At 37.0% G+C, this 18,069-nt stretch overlaps 1 protein-coding gene across 1 annotated transcript; it reads right to left on the bottom strand.

Annotated features, from left to right (window-relative positions):
- Positions 1-379: 379 nt before the first annotated feature.
- LOC112346972 (pentatricopeptide repeat-containing protein At4g02750-like) lies at positions 380-2,179 on the bottom strand. The gene has a single exon (XM_024677019.1). It carries the CDS (start codon positions 2,177-2,179, stop codon positions 380-382), a length of 1,800 nt encoding a protein of 599 aa, XP_024532787.1.
- Between the last annotated feature and the right edge of the window lie 15,890 nt (positions 2,180-18,069).

An 18,069-nucleotide genomic window follows, 5' to 3' on the forward strand; every position in this document is an offset into this window, starting at 1 on the left:
GGATCTCTTCAAGCTTCTCAATCTCCACGGCCAAGATCCCGACGAGGTCTCCTTCCTCGCGCTCTTCTCTGCGTGTAGCCATGCGGGGCTCCTCCGCGATGGCCACTGCTACTTCGTGTCGATCACGCACGACTATGGGCAGCGCCTGACGATCGATCACTACGTCTGCATGATCGATCTCCTGTGCCGCGCTGGGCGGCTCGCTCACGCGGAGGAGCTCCTCCACGCCATGCCCTTCGCGCCCAGCTCCACCGCCTGGACGGCGCTCCTCAATGGGTGTGAGATGCATCGCGATGTGGAGCGAGCGCGGGGGATTCCTGGGCGAGCGCTGGGTGACGATCACGGCCCCTATGTCTTGCTCTCCAATGCGATGCTCGTGTCATAGATCATCGCTAGAGGCACAGATCTTCGCGAGCGAGATGTAAGGTGAGGAGCTACCGGGGGTCATCTCGGAGATCAAGCTCGCAGCTCTCCAAGCTCCCTCGGTTTTCATCCCACCAAGCGAGCAAGCTCCAAGCAGCGCTCCCCAGGTGGGATGATCCGGGTGGTATGGCATGCTATCGATAAGCTCCTCGGCCGCCACCAATCGCCCAGATCGAGCCAGGAGATTGACAAGCCACGCGTAGTGCTCCGCCTTTGCTGCGATCCCAAAGTCCACAGCCATGGACGTCCAGAGCTCCCATCCCCGCTCGAGTAGCCCCTCGTAAGCACACACCGAGAGAACCCCCAGGAACGTCACGTCGTGTGGATCGACTCCTTGGTGGATCATCTCCACGAAGAGCTGGAGGGCGCGCTCCCGGTTACCGCTTTGGACGTCGGCGGTGATCATCGCGGTCCACGACACCGAGTCGCGCTCCTCCATGGCATCAAAGTGCCTCTTTGCGTTCTCGAAGCTGCCACACTTGGCATACATTGAGATGAAGGAGTTTCCAAGCTCGACACTCCCCCGGCTTCCTCCAATCTCCTCGTCGATGAGCATTCCGGGAGTGAGCGCCGAGGCCTGCGAGCACGCATCGATCAGGCACAGGAAAGTTATCCCGTTGGGACGAACTCCCTCGATGATCATGAGCTTGAACAGCTCCAGCGCCTCGATCGGCCGCTCGCTCCGCGTGTAGCACGTGAGCATCGCGTTCCACGACACCAGGTCGCGCTCCGGCATGCCGTCGAAGATCCTCCTCGTCTCCTCGAAGTGCGCCATCTGCGAACACGCCAGAAACATGCTCGTCCATGACCGGATGTTCCACTGTGCCATTTTTTCAAACACTAGCCTCGCGCTCCCCAGATCGTTTCCCTGGCCGTATGCAGCGATCAGCGCGTTCCAGGATCCCGCGTCTCGGTCCATCGCGAGGAAGATCTTCCTGGCTTGATCGATGTTTCCGGCTTCGGCATACCCGAACAGCATGCTCGTCCAAGTGATGGAGTTCGGACAAGGGACGCTCTGGAACAGCCTCCTGGCCTCCTCGAGCATTCCAGTGCGCGTGTAGGCGGGAAAGATCGAGTTCCACGACACCGAGTCTCGGGCTGGAATGCGATCGAAGAGTGCCCGCGCTGCTCGAACATCCCCAGCCTGGGCATTTGCCGTGATTAGAGCATTCCACGACACGATGTTTCTCTCGGGCATTTTGTCGAATAGAAACTTTGCTTCCTGGAGCTGGCCAGTTTGGGAGAGCCCGGAAAGAAAAGCCGTCCACGACACCACGTTGACGACAGGCATTCTTGTAAAGAATCTGCTTGCTTCAAGACAATCCCCGGACTGGGCATATGCAGAGACCATAGAGTTCCAAGACGCAACATCGCGCTGGGCCATTTTATCAAACATTTCTCTTGACTCGGCAATGTTTTCAGAATCCGCTAATGCAACCATGACCGCATTGGAGGAAACCGCGCTGTGCTCTGGCATTTTCCAGAACCATTTCCCGGCCTCGTTAAGATACCCGTTTTGGGCAAGAAGTGCCACCATGATTGTCCACGAGAAAACGTTTCTCCAGCGCAACCTCTCAAACGCTGCTCTCGCTTCGTCCAGGCTTCCCAGCCGCCCAAACATTTGGATGATGTGGTTGCCCAGAAACTTTTGGCTGTCCAGGCCCTTCCTTGCGAGCTCCCAGTGCAATTGCCGTCCATCTGACAGATGGTTACAAGCTTTCAACTTCAAAGCATAATCAGCCTCCACAAGCCTCATGAAATGCCATCCATACAGGAATTACTAAGTACTTTCAAACATTCTTTGGCTTATTGTACTGGAGTTGCACATTTATTATTTTAGACTAAAATTTAAACTATGTTTTAAAGGAAATGATTACACACACACAGATATATATATATATATATATATATATATATGCACTAATTATAAAAATATAGCATATTGATTGTTGTTAATTTTGGTTTTGGGATATTGTTTCTTTCATGTGATACATTAGTGAATATTTATTTATTAGATAATAATATTTTCTATACTTTAAGTTATTTTTTACAAGTTATTTAGTATATTATCTAAGATATCTAGTAATTAAGCTTTATCATTTACTTAGTGATATACTTGCTATTGAATTCTCTCAAGATGGTTAATCCTAAGTCTCTTGATTCTTGGTAGTTCCTATACTTTACTGGTTTATTAAATGATAATTTAATTAGAATATATTTAAAAGAATATTATGAGTTTTACCATGATTTCTTTTTTTGCATTGAAGTTAGTTCATGTAAGACTTATGATTATTGTTAGCTAAAACTTGACTATAAGTTTCTTCAAGCTTTTTATTTTTTAAATTCTCATACTTATTATTTTATTTGTTAGGAGTTGTTGAAAAAGGCATTTTGGCTCATTAATTCCAAAGTAAAAATGGTATTTACATCTAGCAATCATCAGTAATGATTGACTATCATTTAGGATAATTGATTGTTCTTATCAAAGATTTTGTTTAATTATTGTTGATATAGAATGATTTGCCGTTCTTTAGGATAATAGATTTTTTCTTTGATAATGATTATGCATTTTTTTATTTATGGGATAATTGATGATCTTTTATGACAATTAATTATTATTTTTTATGGTTTTTAGCTGTTCATATTACCATATATTTTTTGTGGTTTACTCTAGATTAATCTATTAAGTTTGAGATATTAGTAAGATATTGTTGATGCTTACTTAAGTAACTTGAGTTTTTTGGTATTATTAATTGAGATCTATTCAAATTCCCTAGTGTGATAGTTGGAATGAATAAGTATTTGGTAGTCTTGCAGTATTCATTTTATTTTGTTAATTGTTGCTATAGTTGGTTTTAATACATTTGAATGTTATTTCTTTTGATATATTTGTAAGCATTTTGCTTGAGTCAATGATACTTTATATTCTTTAGGTTATCTTTCGTTAATTGTTTAGCATGCTATCTACAATCTTTAGTAATTAAGTTTTATCATTGGGTTTTCTTGATGATATACTTGCTATTGAATTTTGTTAAATAGTTAATCCTATGACTTTTAACCTTTAATGATTTTAGTGGTTTTTATACTTCTTTATTAGATGATAACTTAATTGAAATGCTTTTGTGTTCTAATATAAGACTTATTCAATGATAATTTGGTCTCTAACATATTATTACCTCTAACTTTGATATTATCCATCTCTTAATCTTTGGGTTTGGGTTAATATAGGTAGATTAGTTTTGGCATTTTGTGTATATGGTGAAATCTTTAGTTATGGGGTAAATATTATCAACTGATCACATCACTCACCTCTCTCTTAATGTTCCTTATTCCATAAAAAGTGTATGACTATGTAAACAACTTTAACTACTTATTTATAATAGTCAATTTAAGCCTTATCAATATGTTTGGTTTGTTTACTCATAAAGGTTAGGGCCTATCACTTCTCTCTTTATATCATTTATAAGCATAGGCATATCATCTTTTATAAGTTGGATGACATGCAAAATAGCAAAGATGGCTAACTCTATTGGTAATTTTGTTGTTGGTGATGGCTAAAAGGTGTCTATGTTAGAGCGCATGATAAAGAAGTTACCCTTTAACTTATTTAAGTTAGTGCATTTCTTACAACATATGAACACCATAAACTTTTTCTGAAGTTGTTTCTTTGCCATGGAATTGCTCAATAATGCTGTCTGGGTCTACATGGATTATTTGTTAAATAAAGCCTTTATTGTCTAGAAAAACAAACCTTGGGTTGAGTTTTGTTAAAGCACGAAACTAGTAAAGAACTTTAATAAGAGGTTTCGTTATGCACAAAACCAACAAAGAGTAGAATCTTCATATGAAGGTACTTCTAGAGAACTTGTCTCACCTTTTTATCTCATGCCTTTGTCTTCACCTTGAGTAAAACCAGTACAAAGACAATGGGAGAAACACCACAAAACGAGGTGCTAAGGGGTCTTATTTTGAAAAGGGAGTCACTCACAAACTTAACAACATAACACTGTTGCAATTATGAAGTTTGGAACATTTGTGCATGGCTTTTACATCATTCTCAAAGCATCTCCTCCACTTGTAGCAAGTTTTCTAGTGATGTAGACTCCATCAATTCTCCTTAAATTCAATGAAATGCCACTTTGGAGTCACTCAAGGGCATTCACTTGGCTTTGACATCTCAACTAAGGGATCCAGCCTCATACAGCCAAGTGTTGGGAAATTCTCTAGCAAGCTCAGCCTATAAAACTATGTATTTTTCTCAGTTAGATTATTGATTCATCAAGGACTACATTGGTTTGACTCACCCTCTAGTGGCCTTACTCAAGGATGGCATGAACTTTGTATGGAGAGACTATGAATGGCAATTGTTTAAGAAACTTCAAACCATTCTCCAATCTCCACTAATCATGCAACTACCACATTTAAAAGAGTTGTTCCACATCTTCATTTCCATTGGAGAGGAAGCCTTTGGCATCTGCATATGCCCGTGTCCAAGACTACTCCAACCTTTACACTCAACATACTTTGCATTTCACTCCTCCACAATTGAGCAACAAAACATACTTGCAAAAAAAGAGGCTGTTGCGGTGGTGTATACTCTCTAGCATTTTTTACACTTGCTTTTCGGAGCTTGTATCCATTACACATTTATAGATGTGTTAATGTTCCTTTTATAGAGAGCACTTTAGACTTCATATACTTTATTGTGGATTTTCATGATCCAAGAGTTTTAGCCAGCTTTTGTGATGCAACACTAACATGTATATGACCCTAGCCAACTCACATTGCAGCCAACATGGAGTTTTTCACTATCCTTGCAACCCTTTAGGATGTAGCTGAGTACCTCAATAACAAGGCATATCCTCCATATTCATCTATGGAGTAGCAACAAGCCTTACACAACAAGGCTTGAGACTTTTGCCTCCTTGGTGGAGCACTTTATAGGTGTCTATGTTGTGTTTTGGAAGGATGGCATGAGCTCTAAAACAGCTCTGTGCTTTCCACACATATGCCGGCCATTTCTCAGGAAAGACTATTGTCCAACTTCTACTCCATCACAAATACAACACTTTACCACAATGTAGTAGCATATGCAGAGGCTTGTGTCTAGTGTCAGAAGTGTCAAAAGTTCAATCCTCCTAACCACATCCCACAATTTTTGTTTTAGCTTATCACCTTAGCAAGACCATTTTTCAAGTGGGGTTTGGGTTTTGTGGGGCTGATTTCCTTCACAAGTGGGTTGAGGCAATGTCCTTGTAGCATGCTAATCAAGTTTCCACAATATGCTATAAATATATCATATGTTGTTTTAGAGTCTTTGTGATCCTTGTTTTAGATCACGGTGGTGTTTTCCTTAGGCAAGTCATGCAATGGCTCCTCCAGATCTTATAAATGTAACATGTGAAGAGCAATAGTTATTACCCTCAATCAAACAGCCAAGCTAAGTCTAGCAACAAAATGTTAAGACCATTCTCTTAAAGCTCATTGAAGATCATCCACACTAATGATATAAGCACTTGCTGACAACACTTTGGGCTTTTAGGATGACAATTAAAAGCATTGTAGCAACCACTCTAGTCTCTCTAGTATATGGAGTTGAGGCTTTTCTTCTAGTCAATCTCCAAATCCCTTCAATTTAGCTTATTTTGTGACATGCAGTGAAATTTTGATTTACTGATGAGGAGTAGCCCCAAGCTTGAGCATGGGATCTTCTCAAACTTGATGAGCAACATTATGTAGTAGCTGAGCACCTTCTTGCCACCAAGTGCAGGCACAAGGGATAATAGGATCAATTTCAACGAAATGAGCCCTTTCCCATTGGCCCGCTCATGATGCTCTAGGACTTTGCACTTTCCACAAAGTTCTCTCCTAAAAAGCTTGGGGCCTTTCTTTATCAAAAAGCACATTGGAGGTAGTGTTTACATCCTCACAAAATGATCAAAGTTACACAAGGCACTATCACCTCAAAACTCTTTTAACCAGTGAACTTAAATCCAGGCTCCTTTTTCTTTTCTTTTTATTTCTTTTTTTTTGCTTTTACCTCTTTTCTTCTCTCTTTTAGGATGTGATCTCATAGGTGGAGCAAGCATGAGGCTGGATTTTCACCTCAAGGTTGCATCAACTCCTCTTGTCTAGAAGCTTGAGTATTTCTTAAATTGTTTTTCAAGGCTTCCAGATTTGCACTACATTAGTGCACTCTATACATCACCACTATCATTCTCCATCACTCACAGTCATCATCCATTCATTCTTTTACTTTCTCCACCATAGTTTCATACTTAATAAAGTTTCTCACTCATTTTTCATACCATGTACACACAATCTAAGGGATCCCATTATATCACTATCTTCAACATTAGTAGACATGACAAATGAATCAAGAATCAACAAAATCTGATATACCAAAGTCAAAATCAAACTCTCATAATGCAACAATTCCAACCAAATCTAGGATATTTAGTAGTTGGTTTTCAAGAGTCAATTAAACCTGATACACATAGGAGACCAAACATTACCATGGGCAAATGTTTGTTCCTAATCCTGACAATATCTTCCAACACAAGTAGTGATCCATGCACCAAAATAGATAGCAAGCTTTTTCTTTTTCTACAACTTGTATATGAATTGTTGACCACTTTGACAGTTATTAGAAGCTCACAAATCCCCTCCACTACCATTACATTATAATTGGACATCATATTCATCCACATTCCATTCCTTCAGCCACCATCTTTCATCACTCCAATAGTTACCATCCCCAGGTAATATATTCATTCTACCATTCCATGTCCTTGGAACTTTGGGCATGACCAGGCTATGCTGAAGGAACTTTCTAGAGGTGAGGGGACTTGAGATGGAATTCCAGGTAAGTGATTCCCCTCCATTTGGTTTTATGTTTTTTCATTGCTCTTTTTTGCTTTTGCTTTCTTTTCCACTTACTCTACTTTTAGTCAAGTGTCAAGTTCTTACTTTTAAAAAAAAGGAAGGGAAAATTAGGAACCTGAAACTTTTCACTTCCTCCTTTTCTCTTTTATTTCTTTTTCTTTTGTGTTCCCCTCCACTTTTTCTAGCAATAGTGTTGACACAACACATCATATTGTAGCATTGTGGGTTTCTCATATGTGATGGAGTTTGGCACAATCTCCCATGGTCATCTATTAGTATATGCATAGCATTTGAGTGAGATTTCATAGAATATTCCACTATTGGAATATTCTAGAGGCATAAGGAGATTTTAAGGCAGAGGGGTATATTCTTTCTTCTCTCCACTTTTAGGGCAGGGGGTTCGCACAAAAGATTTTGTTTATATGTTTCTCCGAATGTTGATTAAAATTCCTTAGGATTGTGACATGTATATCAGATGAGCACAATTAAATGTGGAGGCTTTGTATGGTGAGAACTTTCTCTATTTTGTCTACTCTTACTTTCAAGAAGTCTTAAAACACAAACAAAGCTACCCATTATCTAGATTTGTGTATTTCCATTATTATTTTCTAATCATGCTCTATGTTCTTCTTCTCCACACCATTATAATCTTTGAGCATCAATTTCTTAAGTGTTAAGAGTCCATTTCCAATGCCATTTGTATCTTCTTTTAGATGAATCTTATTTATCATATTTGACAGGAATTAAAAGATGTAATAATGTGACTGAGATTAGTTTAAATAAATATTATTTTAAATTTTAAAATCCTGGTGAAAAAATACTAACCCTTCAACCTAAAATTTTTTAATCATCCAAATTGTCACATAGCCAAAAACGCAATCATTAATAATAATGTGTTATTATAAAAATCTTTGTGAGTAAATCAATGTCTGGATATAAATATACATACAGCTCTACAATTAAAAATAAAATTAAAAAAATAATTTATAATATTAATTATTTTTAAAAATTTCTATATAATAAAAATTTAAAAACTACATAACTTATGATTATTTGTATTAGAGTTCCATAAAGCCATATTTGGATATTTTGCTCTATAAATAACTAAATTATAGTCATTTTGAACTGTGAAATATGCTGGTACAAACAAATTAGTTTTATCACTCAAATAATTATTAGAATTCCATAATACCTCATTTCTATATTTTAAAACTAGATTTCCATTATTAAGAAGCTTTAAATAACAGTTAAATACATTTTTAAAGGAAAATAACTTATCCCAAATTTTTTTATCTTTTGAATATAAAAGCATATCACAATTGATTTTTAAAATTAGTATATTTTTTCCATTTGGGGAAACTAGAAAACTATCACTATAAAGTGCAGTGTTAAAATATAGAATACTGATTTTAATATTGCAATAAAATGAGTTGTCATTAGTAAAAAAAATGTTATTTGAATATGTAGAAAGAGATATAGAATCATCTGTTTTTAAATTATATTTTAATATATATGTATTAGTTTCTTTTTCAAAAGAATCTGAAGAATAAAAATTTATTGTATCTATAATTGGATTTAATATATTCACAAAACCTTGAAATAAACTATGACCATTAATAGTTGAAACTGAGCTTTCAATTGAACATTTATCTTTTCGCTTTATAAATACAGAAACAATTCCTTCAGAAGTCTTAACTTCAATATCATCTCCATAAGTAGTTGAGTAAGAAGAACTTTTATCTTGGTCAATTTTCTTTAATAATTCATAAAATGCTCCAATAATTTTAGCCATATCTTGTGGATTAAAAAAACTTACTCTTCCAATTTTAGGTGAGCATTTTGGAGCAATAATTTTATTAAAGCATATAAAAAATAAAATTGAAAGGAAATACATTCTGAGATAAATTTTTTTCATTTTACTTTAATCTATAGGAATTAAATATTGATTTATATAGTTATATTAATAAATTTATAATTAGGATTTTTTAATTTTAAAAATACTACTATTCATAATTTTTATTAGTTATATCGACCAAAAATTAATATTTTTTAGTCATTGAACACATGTCAAGTTTTCTAAGTTTTATTTTAATAAAAAATTAAAACTCAAAAAAGTGCTGATAATTGTTTTTGATACTCATTTAGAGGTACAATACATTGTCAAACACAAGGATGTTTAACATATTTAATGTGAAAGAAAAGAGGATGCAATCTTTTTTTATACATGATATTATGTAAGTTTTTTTAATTCTATATAAGTATAACTATGTTTTACCTCTAGGATATGTGTAAAACAAAGTGTAAACCATGACTTTTAAAGTAAATAATACAAAATCAAGTTTGATTTTGTTGGTTTTGTTCTAGAGCAAGCTATGAATTTGTAAATATAACTTTGTTTGAACATCACATCAAAGTGATGATGTGACCTGGGTAACTATATCTTTTATAGTCATATTTATTCTATATATGCAATGTATAATACTTTTAATTGGACATTATTAAAAAAATTATAAAGCGAACAAAAAAATATAAGTCACAGTTCCTCTCAAAGCATCACATGAGAAAGGGATAGAATTTCTTAGACAAGTCACACTAGTGGAAGCAAGCTGGACAACTTTGGTGGTAGCATATCATGCCAAGATAAATGCTTTCTTCCCCAAATTTTGGAGCAATTTTAGCTGTTGCTCCTTGACAAAAATTTAGCTGAAAAAGCCCCATCAATCAATCCATCTATCTAACTAGGACAATTGCAAGCAACTAGGATCTCTCACTCAGTCAATATTTCCCTACCCCTACTGATTGAGGCTATTGTAGAAGGCCACCAGAGAATAAATAACTAGCCTAATAGATGTAAGAGCCTTGGAGAGTCACATTTCTTCGTCTTGGAGCCCTTATGGCCTCTCTTGGGAAGCACTTCGATCTTTTCCACCAAGGACACCAAGAGGCGAGGGTGTGGAATGTCTCTTGTGAGGCAATTCTATACCCTTTAATCAATGGGAGAGTAGATCACATGAAATTCTTTGATATGTTGCTATCTAGAATGTGATGTCAAGTCTCAAAAGAAAATTCATATGTGCAAGCAAATGCTTCTCCCCCAGCCCTTGACAACTAAGGCCCTAGAAGGAATAAAAACAATAGAAAAACACCTCCTCAAGCTTGAGCATAAACTCACCCACTGCCACACCATACTAGAGACACCCACATGCTCTTGCTTTATCTCCCGTGGCACAGGAGCCTTTAATCCTAAACATAAAGTATAAAAACTTTACATTTTCAAATTTCACATCACAGCAAATAGTACTCTTGAACACATTGATGGTGGCAAGTAGCTAGCGGCTTCTTAGAGATTAGCTAGTCTTGATTCTTGAAGTGTTAGCTTCCTAGAGACTTTGTAGAATATATATACGAAAGCGAGGAAGTCGAGATCGAGGGGCGGAAGTACAAGTGGGGAGAGTCGGGTGCGGCTGAGATGTGCATGATGCACTGCAAAGCTCGAGGCCGTGGACATGTCCACCTGGCTGTGTGCAAGGACCAGAAGGACGACGGTGTCTGTGGCAAGGTGAAGTTTTTGGAAGAAGCTCGTCACGCAACTGTGAGATATGGTCCAGACTTCGACACTTCAAAAGACGAGCTCACTCATGCAACGTACTGGAAGAACATGAAGTTTAAGGATCCCTGCTCGGAAGACGACCAGAGGCAGTTTGCTCTCTGCGGCCACTGCTGCCAATCTACCGAACACAACGGCAGCAGTAGCAGCTCAGGTAATCTACGTTTGGAAGCTCTTAGTTCGCATAACTCTCTGTTTTTTTTCTTTGCAGGTGATAGTACTTTCCAGGCTGAAGGAAAATCGTATTGCATTGAGAAGCTGTGGCACGATCCAGTTCCCAAAGCAATCTCTTATACAGGCCACGTGACTGAAGACGGACACAACTTTGCATGCAACCACTCCAAAGACGTGTCCAGCCATGTCATTTTGTGGTGGATCGATCAGGATCCATGGGATCGCCGGACATTAAACCGAAGATGGTCAAGTTCCCAAAGAACCGTCTGCGTCTTCGAGGCCATAGTTCGTTTCATTCGAACCCGCATAGCTGCCAACCTTCAAGACGTAATGTCAGGGGTTCTCTTCGACGACCACGGACAGATCGCGATGGAGCGGGAGCACATGTCCGAGCTTCAGGTGGACAAGCTTATCGCTTTTGAAGACACCGGGGGAACCGTTTACTCGTCTGGGATTGCTCGCGTGGAAGAGATTCTAGTTCGCTCGGTCAGTGATCCAGCAGTGGCCGGCAAGAGTCCAGCAGTGGTGTTTCTGAGAGATGGTGACAACTATGGAGGTTTGGATCCCGTGCACTGCGTGAACCAACTCAAGAAGCTGGAACAGAGTCTCATCTTTCACACCATCATGTTTGCGACCGATCTGACCAATTGCGTGAAGAAACTTCTCACCGACATGGCTGATGCTGGCGACGGCATGTTTCAAGTGAGCATTGACGAGATCCAGCTCTCGAGGAGCTTCGAAGACCTTTTAAAGAGTCTACGTCCCAGAGTGGCATCTCTCATGTAGCTGGCTTCAGGAGGTATGAACTCTACTATATCATTTTTTTTCGAGATCATACTACTGACAATCCTGCTCTTCATTCCAGGATATAGGACATATGGCAGAGAGGAAAGCAATCGTAATTTACATTTCCTTTGTCATGTTTTCACTGTGTGTCTACTCCTAGATCGAAGTAAGTTATCCAGAACTCGACTTAGCGAGCCAGCTTTTCTTGAGCCTGGGCCTCTTGAAGTGAAAGCTCCCGTCACCACAAGTCGCGTACAAGTTGGAGAGAGCCACATAGGCGCTCGAGTGCTGCGGATTCATTTCCACAATGCTCCCAGCAACTCTTTTGGCCCGCTCCTCGTCCCCGTGCACCTCACATGCTGACAGCAGCGTCATCCACGACACCTCCTTGTCCTCATCCCGCATCGCGCTCACAAAGTATTCGGCCTCGCCAATCCTCCCGGCTCGTCCCAGCAAGTCGATCATGCAGCTGTAGTGCTCGACGTCTCGCTCCAGCTCGTGATCCACGGTCATGGACACAAAGTCATCACCACCTTGGCGGAGGAAGCCGGCATGGCTGCTGGCAGAGAGGATGGTGAGGAAAGTTATGGCATCCGGCCTCACACTGTCCTGCTGCATCAGCCACATCGACTTGAGAGCCCCACAAGCGTGGCCGTTGTGTGCAAAGCCAGCGATGATCCTGTTCCAGGACACAACGCAACTTTTCATTATTGTGAGGCATTTGCCAAAGAGATAAAAAAAGATTAAGAAGGAAACAAATTTCACATTACCTTCTTATAAAAAGTTTAATCATATAAATAGCAGTTTACTGCATGGTTCCTTTCTCTCAAATGATCAAAGTGCCTTGTGTTTATAGAGTTGGTACTTGGTGGTGCTAGTCCTATTGTTGTTTGGTTTTCCATGGTCTTCCTAGGCCTCTCTTTACTTCTTCAGCCCTTTTAGAACATGAGCAACAACAACACTACCACTACTTTACTCATGCATCTCCAAATCAAGATTGGCATGATCATATGTAAAAAGAGGATTAAGAGCTTGCTTAGCTACTGCTACAATAAGAGCAGGATCTTGAGGGAAGTTATTGAAACTGGGCTGCCTACATAGAATGACAATACACACTATAAAAGGATTGATATGAATAACAAAAACTATTTACCAATATATGTCTTCATAATGTTTCTTTTGTAGTTGTTGTGGCAACTCTGGGACTATACCTTCCATGTCCATGCCTCTATATCTATTAACTCACTCAGATAGTGAAGTGAATGTAGTAAGCTAATGATGCATATTATATTGTAACTTGAAATCCTCCTCTGCTAGACAAGCTACAACAATACTACCCAAGGGAGAAGCAACTCTATAATTGGCTCTTGGATGATTTCATAGAGCAAGAGTCTAAACAATAAATTTTGAGCATGTGGTTTTCACTTTTTATCTAATGGTGATTTACTATAGGATAACCATGAAGCAGAACTTAAACCTTTTATATGTCACATGCCACGTGTCCCCAAGGATAGTGGTGCGAAGCTCGAGTTTCAAGGCCTTGGGCCATTGAATGAAAAAACAGAGCCAAACTCCTAAACATGGAGCCAAGGAACAATGGCACTAGAGCACGGAATGACTTCTAAGTGTACACACTTTGGGCTCACTGCTTCCTTGATCTCCATGAGATTTCTAGGGCTTATAACTTAAATAATAGGAATTTCTTGGGTTGTAATAAATTTAATTCAGACAAATAGACATGATTCAAATTTAGAAAAAACACTATTTGGATATGGGACAAATATTATTGTGTTCAAGACAATCTTTACATTCTGTAGATATACTCAAATGAGCAAATCTAAACACTTTTCCATAAATAGTATTTAAGACCAAAATAAAACTAACACAAAAGGTTTGATAGTGAGGGTGTTTGATAGACACAATAAGCTATCATGTAGCAATATTGAGGGATTAATCTCAATAAGTGAGGATTCTTGTCACTAACCAATGCAAGATATAAGAAGATGGGAACTCCTTACCGGGCTAAGTATACTTAGCTAATATCATGTAGAAATTCCGTCCTTATGCTCATTTGGTCTAAGTACATTTGAAATGCTCAATTAACTCCACTAATACACGAGGGATTAATAAAGGGTCCAGCAATGCTAACATCTTACCATTGCGGCAGTAAGGAAAAAATATCTGAAAGGATTAGTTGACAAATAACTTTTGATACCTAAAGTCACATTCATAACAACACATCCAAAAGCTTAATCATAGGGAAAATATTGCAAGAATAATAGATTACATTTATAGTGTCAAGTGTGTTCAAAGGCCCAATTGAGCCGGTGGCACTCATAGCTTTCTCAATCATTATCCTCATGACCTAGCAATTAGAAAGATGCAAGCAAGCTTTTTCTTTTTCCTCTTTTTTAGTTTTTGATTTTTGATGCAATTTAGTAAACACAAAAATGAAATTCTTAAATGATAAATCCATGTACAATCTAGCAGCAGCCAGCTACTTTCTAGAGAATTTGCCTCATCCTTTCTCATACTTTGCTCTTTTTGATGTAGCAATCAATAGCAATAAGATGATTGTAAGCAAGTTGTGGTCCTATGTTAGTTTACTTGAAGCATCTAGAACCCAAAGATCAACCTTATCACTTTATCTAACATGGGATTAAATGAAACTATTAGTTATCAATCGTAATCGATTTGGATTTAGTTGTTGCTATCAATTGTGAAGTTTATTTATAAGTGAGTTTGGAGAAACTCTTGCATTTGTGGATAGTTTTTATGCCAAAGATTGATCCATCCTTGTGAATGAAAATTTGTGCATAGAACAAGCAAAAACTCCAAAAACCAACACCAATTTAAAGAAAAGAAGGATCATAGAGCAAACAATAGTAGGAAAAACTAAATTATAAGAATCTATTAATCATATCTAAGAAGGTATGTTTGTAAGCTCTTAAATTTAGACTTCCCGAGAAGTCATCCTTAATTGATTGGAAAAGAGGGTGCACTCTTGTTCATAAGCCTTTTCCTTTTATATTTGAACCCTATGGATCATTTATCAAATTATTCTCTTTGATTGCTTATAATCCATCACGCTTCCCTACAAATTCACGCCCTCATGAATGAAAGCTAAAAGCCGCAACTCTCCCAAGACCCCACACCCTACCCCTTGGGTCGAGCCCAACCGGAGCAAATTGGACATGTCAGATACTAATTAACATGTGGTGTGATTCCCTTAACCAACCAATAGAGTGACTCTCAGCTTCCAAAGACCCCACTCTCTTGACACCCTACCCTTCGAGTTAAGCCCCACCGGAGCAAATTAAACTTACTAGATATCAATTAATATGTAGTGCGATTCCTTTAGCCAACCAACAGAGTTAAACTCAAGACCTCTATGATACCAAATGTAAAATCTTAAATTGAGACTTCTCGAGAGGGTCACCCAACTCAGTATTATTCAAATCCAATGACATTTAACCCCAAGTATCCCAAGACCCTTAACCGATTAGAAAAAAGGGTACACTTTTGTTCATAGGCCCTTTTCTTCTATATTTGAACCTCATGGATCGTCTCTCAACTTGTTCTCTTTAATTGCTTACAATGTTGTGTTCTCATCTAGTCCCAACTAGAAAGTAATAGCTATCAAAGTGCTAGGATCTTTATTATTATCATATTTCCTGCAAATCCATGCTATTAACACCTTGGTATAGCATACACAACACAATCAATACTATGGGCAAGACTAGGAATGTTGAGATTGCACAGTTGCCACTTCAAGCTTCTTTCTTTGCCTAGCTAAGAGAGGAAGAGGAGCTCAATAAAAACATTTGATAGCAAGGAAAGTTTAGCTTGTTTCCAATATAGAACAATATATGCTATGTTTGATGCTCTTTTGCTAAATGAGTAAGAAGAGAAGGGCAAGAACCTACACATACGAACAAAAAAGAATAGTTTGCTAACTTCCTTTACTTCAAACCAAGTGACTTTCATTTTGTATCTATATCATGGTTTCAAAACTTTAGTATAAGATTACCAAACTTAAAAGCTTTTTATGTAAATTTTAAAACTTATTCTTACATTTATAAGTTATATCTATAATTATCCTTTTTTTAAAAAGGCATTTTTGATTAGATGGAGGTCTGATTAGTAATTTAATCACTTTTATATTAAATTGGATTAATCTTATCTAATTATCATATTAATTAATCTTACTAGTCTTATAGAGATTATACAGATATTTATGACTTTAAAAAAAATTGATACTAAGATATTAAACCCAGTTAAATAAGTCTAATTATAAGTCCCTTACTAGTAGTTCAGCACTCTCTAAAGTTTCATTTATAAGAGGTTGTTTAATATAGAGTTTCACCTTCTACTTGATATTTAAAGCTTGCTATATGAATGCATAGGCATTTAAGATTATCATGGTATTAAGTTTCTATATTTGAGGGAGATTAATAATGGAATATGATTAAGTTGATTATTTTAAATTAAAATCCTTATAAATATAGTAAAATTATATCCTTATAAATATATAAAAATATACAAGAATAGATAGACTTGATTCAATCTCAAATAGATGGTCCATATATTATAGTACTATAATTACCATATTACCTAGGTACGATGATACACATATATACCACCAAATGATGCTTTTAAGTTTGTTTGCTATCCTTTAAGACCACTTTTAACTCAAATTTACAACTATTAACAAAATATGTTTTTGCATCTTCCCTTCAGTCAACAAATAATACCTATATTAACTTGCACTCATGGCCTTTGTCCTTGTCTAGCACCCCATATAGAAAATCAAATTCACTTCATTTATCCTTTACATCTTTTTATCCTTTTTTTGAAAAAAAGAAGGTGCTAAAATATTAGTTTTGTTTGGACTCATTACACTTATTTTCACTTTAACATCTATATTTGGCCTTACTTCATTATTGTATTCATTTGGCTTCACTATATCAAGGTTGAATATTCTATTTAAACTCACTATACTCATTTTGACTTTGCAATTCATTTTATTCATTTACACTCCACTATCAAATTCATTCATCCTCACTCTTTCATCAATGTTGGATTTCTACTTATCCTCTCCCTCCTCCAAAGAAAAAAGAGTTTAAAGCATTGAAGTAAAGAAGAGAAGGCAAGAAAATTATGAAAGAAGAACAAAGTAATAAAAAAGTATTGAAAGGTGAATTTTTATAGCAGAAATGAAGAAATAACTATAAAGACATGCACCTTAAAACTTGGAGAATAGGATTTTTTATTAACTTTCTTGTCAAGCTATGTGTTAAGGAGGTTGAACGGTGTGAATATTTAATTTACCTTGTGTTAATTGAACTATTAAATAAAGAAGTCCCTAAGAGAACACATAATTTCTTTAACAACTATAAAATAAAGGCTTTTAGTGACATTCATAAGCAAACTCAATCAAAAAATTTGGCCAAAGTGACTCAACTATTGCAATAATAGATTACTCAACACTAAAATTGATAAAAAACTCCATCAACAAAAAAAAAAGAAAAATTTTTAGTTTCATGCATATGTTAACATCCAAATTAGTATGAGGAGGATAAGAAATATTGAACTCAATACTAAATTGAGAATGAAAATCATAAGAGTCATAAATGATTGACATATCAAAGAAATTTTGCAAATGAGGAAAAAAATTGAGGAACATAAAAAGGTCATTTAAACTAAGAAATAAGAAAATGTTGAAAAAAAATAAAAAATAAAGAGAAAGGATCAAATAATAAATTGAAAGAATAACACCTACCCCGCAAAATCTTTAACTTATCTTCAAAGTTATATCCATAATAATAAAGTTTTTCATTTGTAACACATGTGATCATAGAATGAAATTTGGATATATTATCATTATGGATCCTTAAAACCTTGGAAAATAAATAAGGATAAAATAACCATTAAGGGCTCTCTCATCAAGCAATTACCCCTTTTCCAGTTGGATTAAGGGGAGAGAGATAAGATGCATTACATCATCACAATTTAGAATTCATTTGAACTTATACACATCATTAGAAAAATTTAGTACCCCTCACTTCCACTAATATGAGTGTTTCGGATATGAAAATAAATATATTAATTAGGGTTTACACCCTTCTTAAATATAAAAATAGATAAACTAGGTTTGATCCCAAATAAATGTTCTATATACTATAGTATACATA

The sequence above is a fragment of the Selaginella moellendorffii genome, unplaced genomic scaffold (assembly GCF_000143415.4).
Source record: "Selaginella moellendorffii unplaced genomic scaffold, v1.0 SELMOscaffold_18, whole genome shotgun sequence".
NCBI lineage: Eukaryota > Viridiplantae > Streptophyta > Lycopodiopsida > Selaginellales > Selaginellaceae > Selaginella > Selaginella moellendorffii.

Excerpts from the sequence above, each read along its gene's own strand:
- LOC112346972 (XM_024677019.1), bottom strand. The coding sequence starts at position 2,179 with ATGAGGCTTGTGGAGGCTGATTATGCTTTGAAGTTGAAAGCTTGTAAC.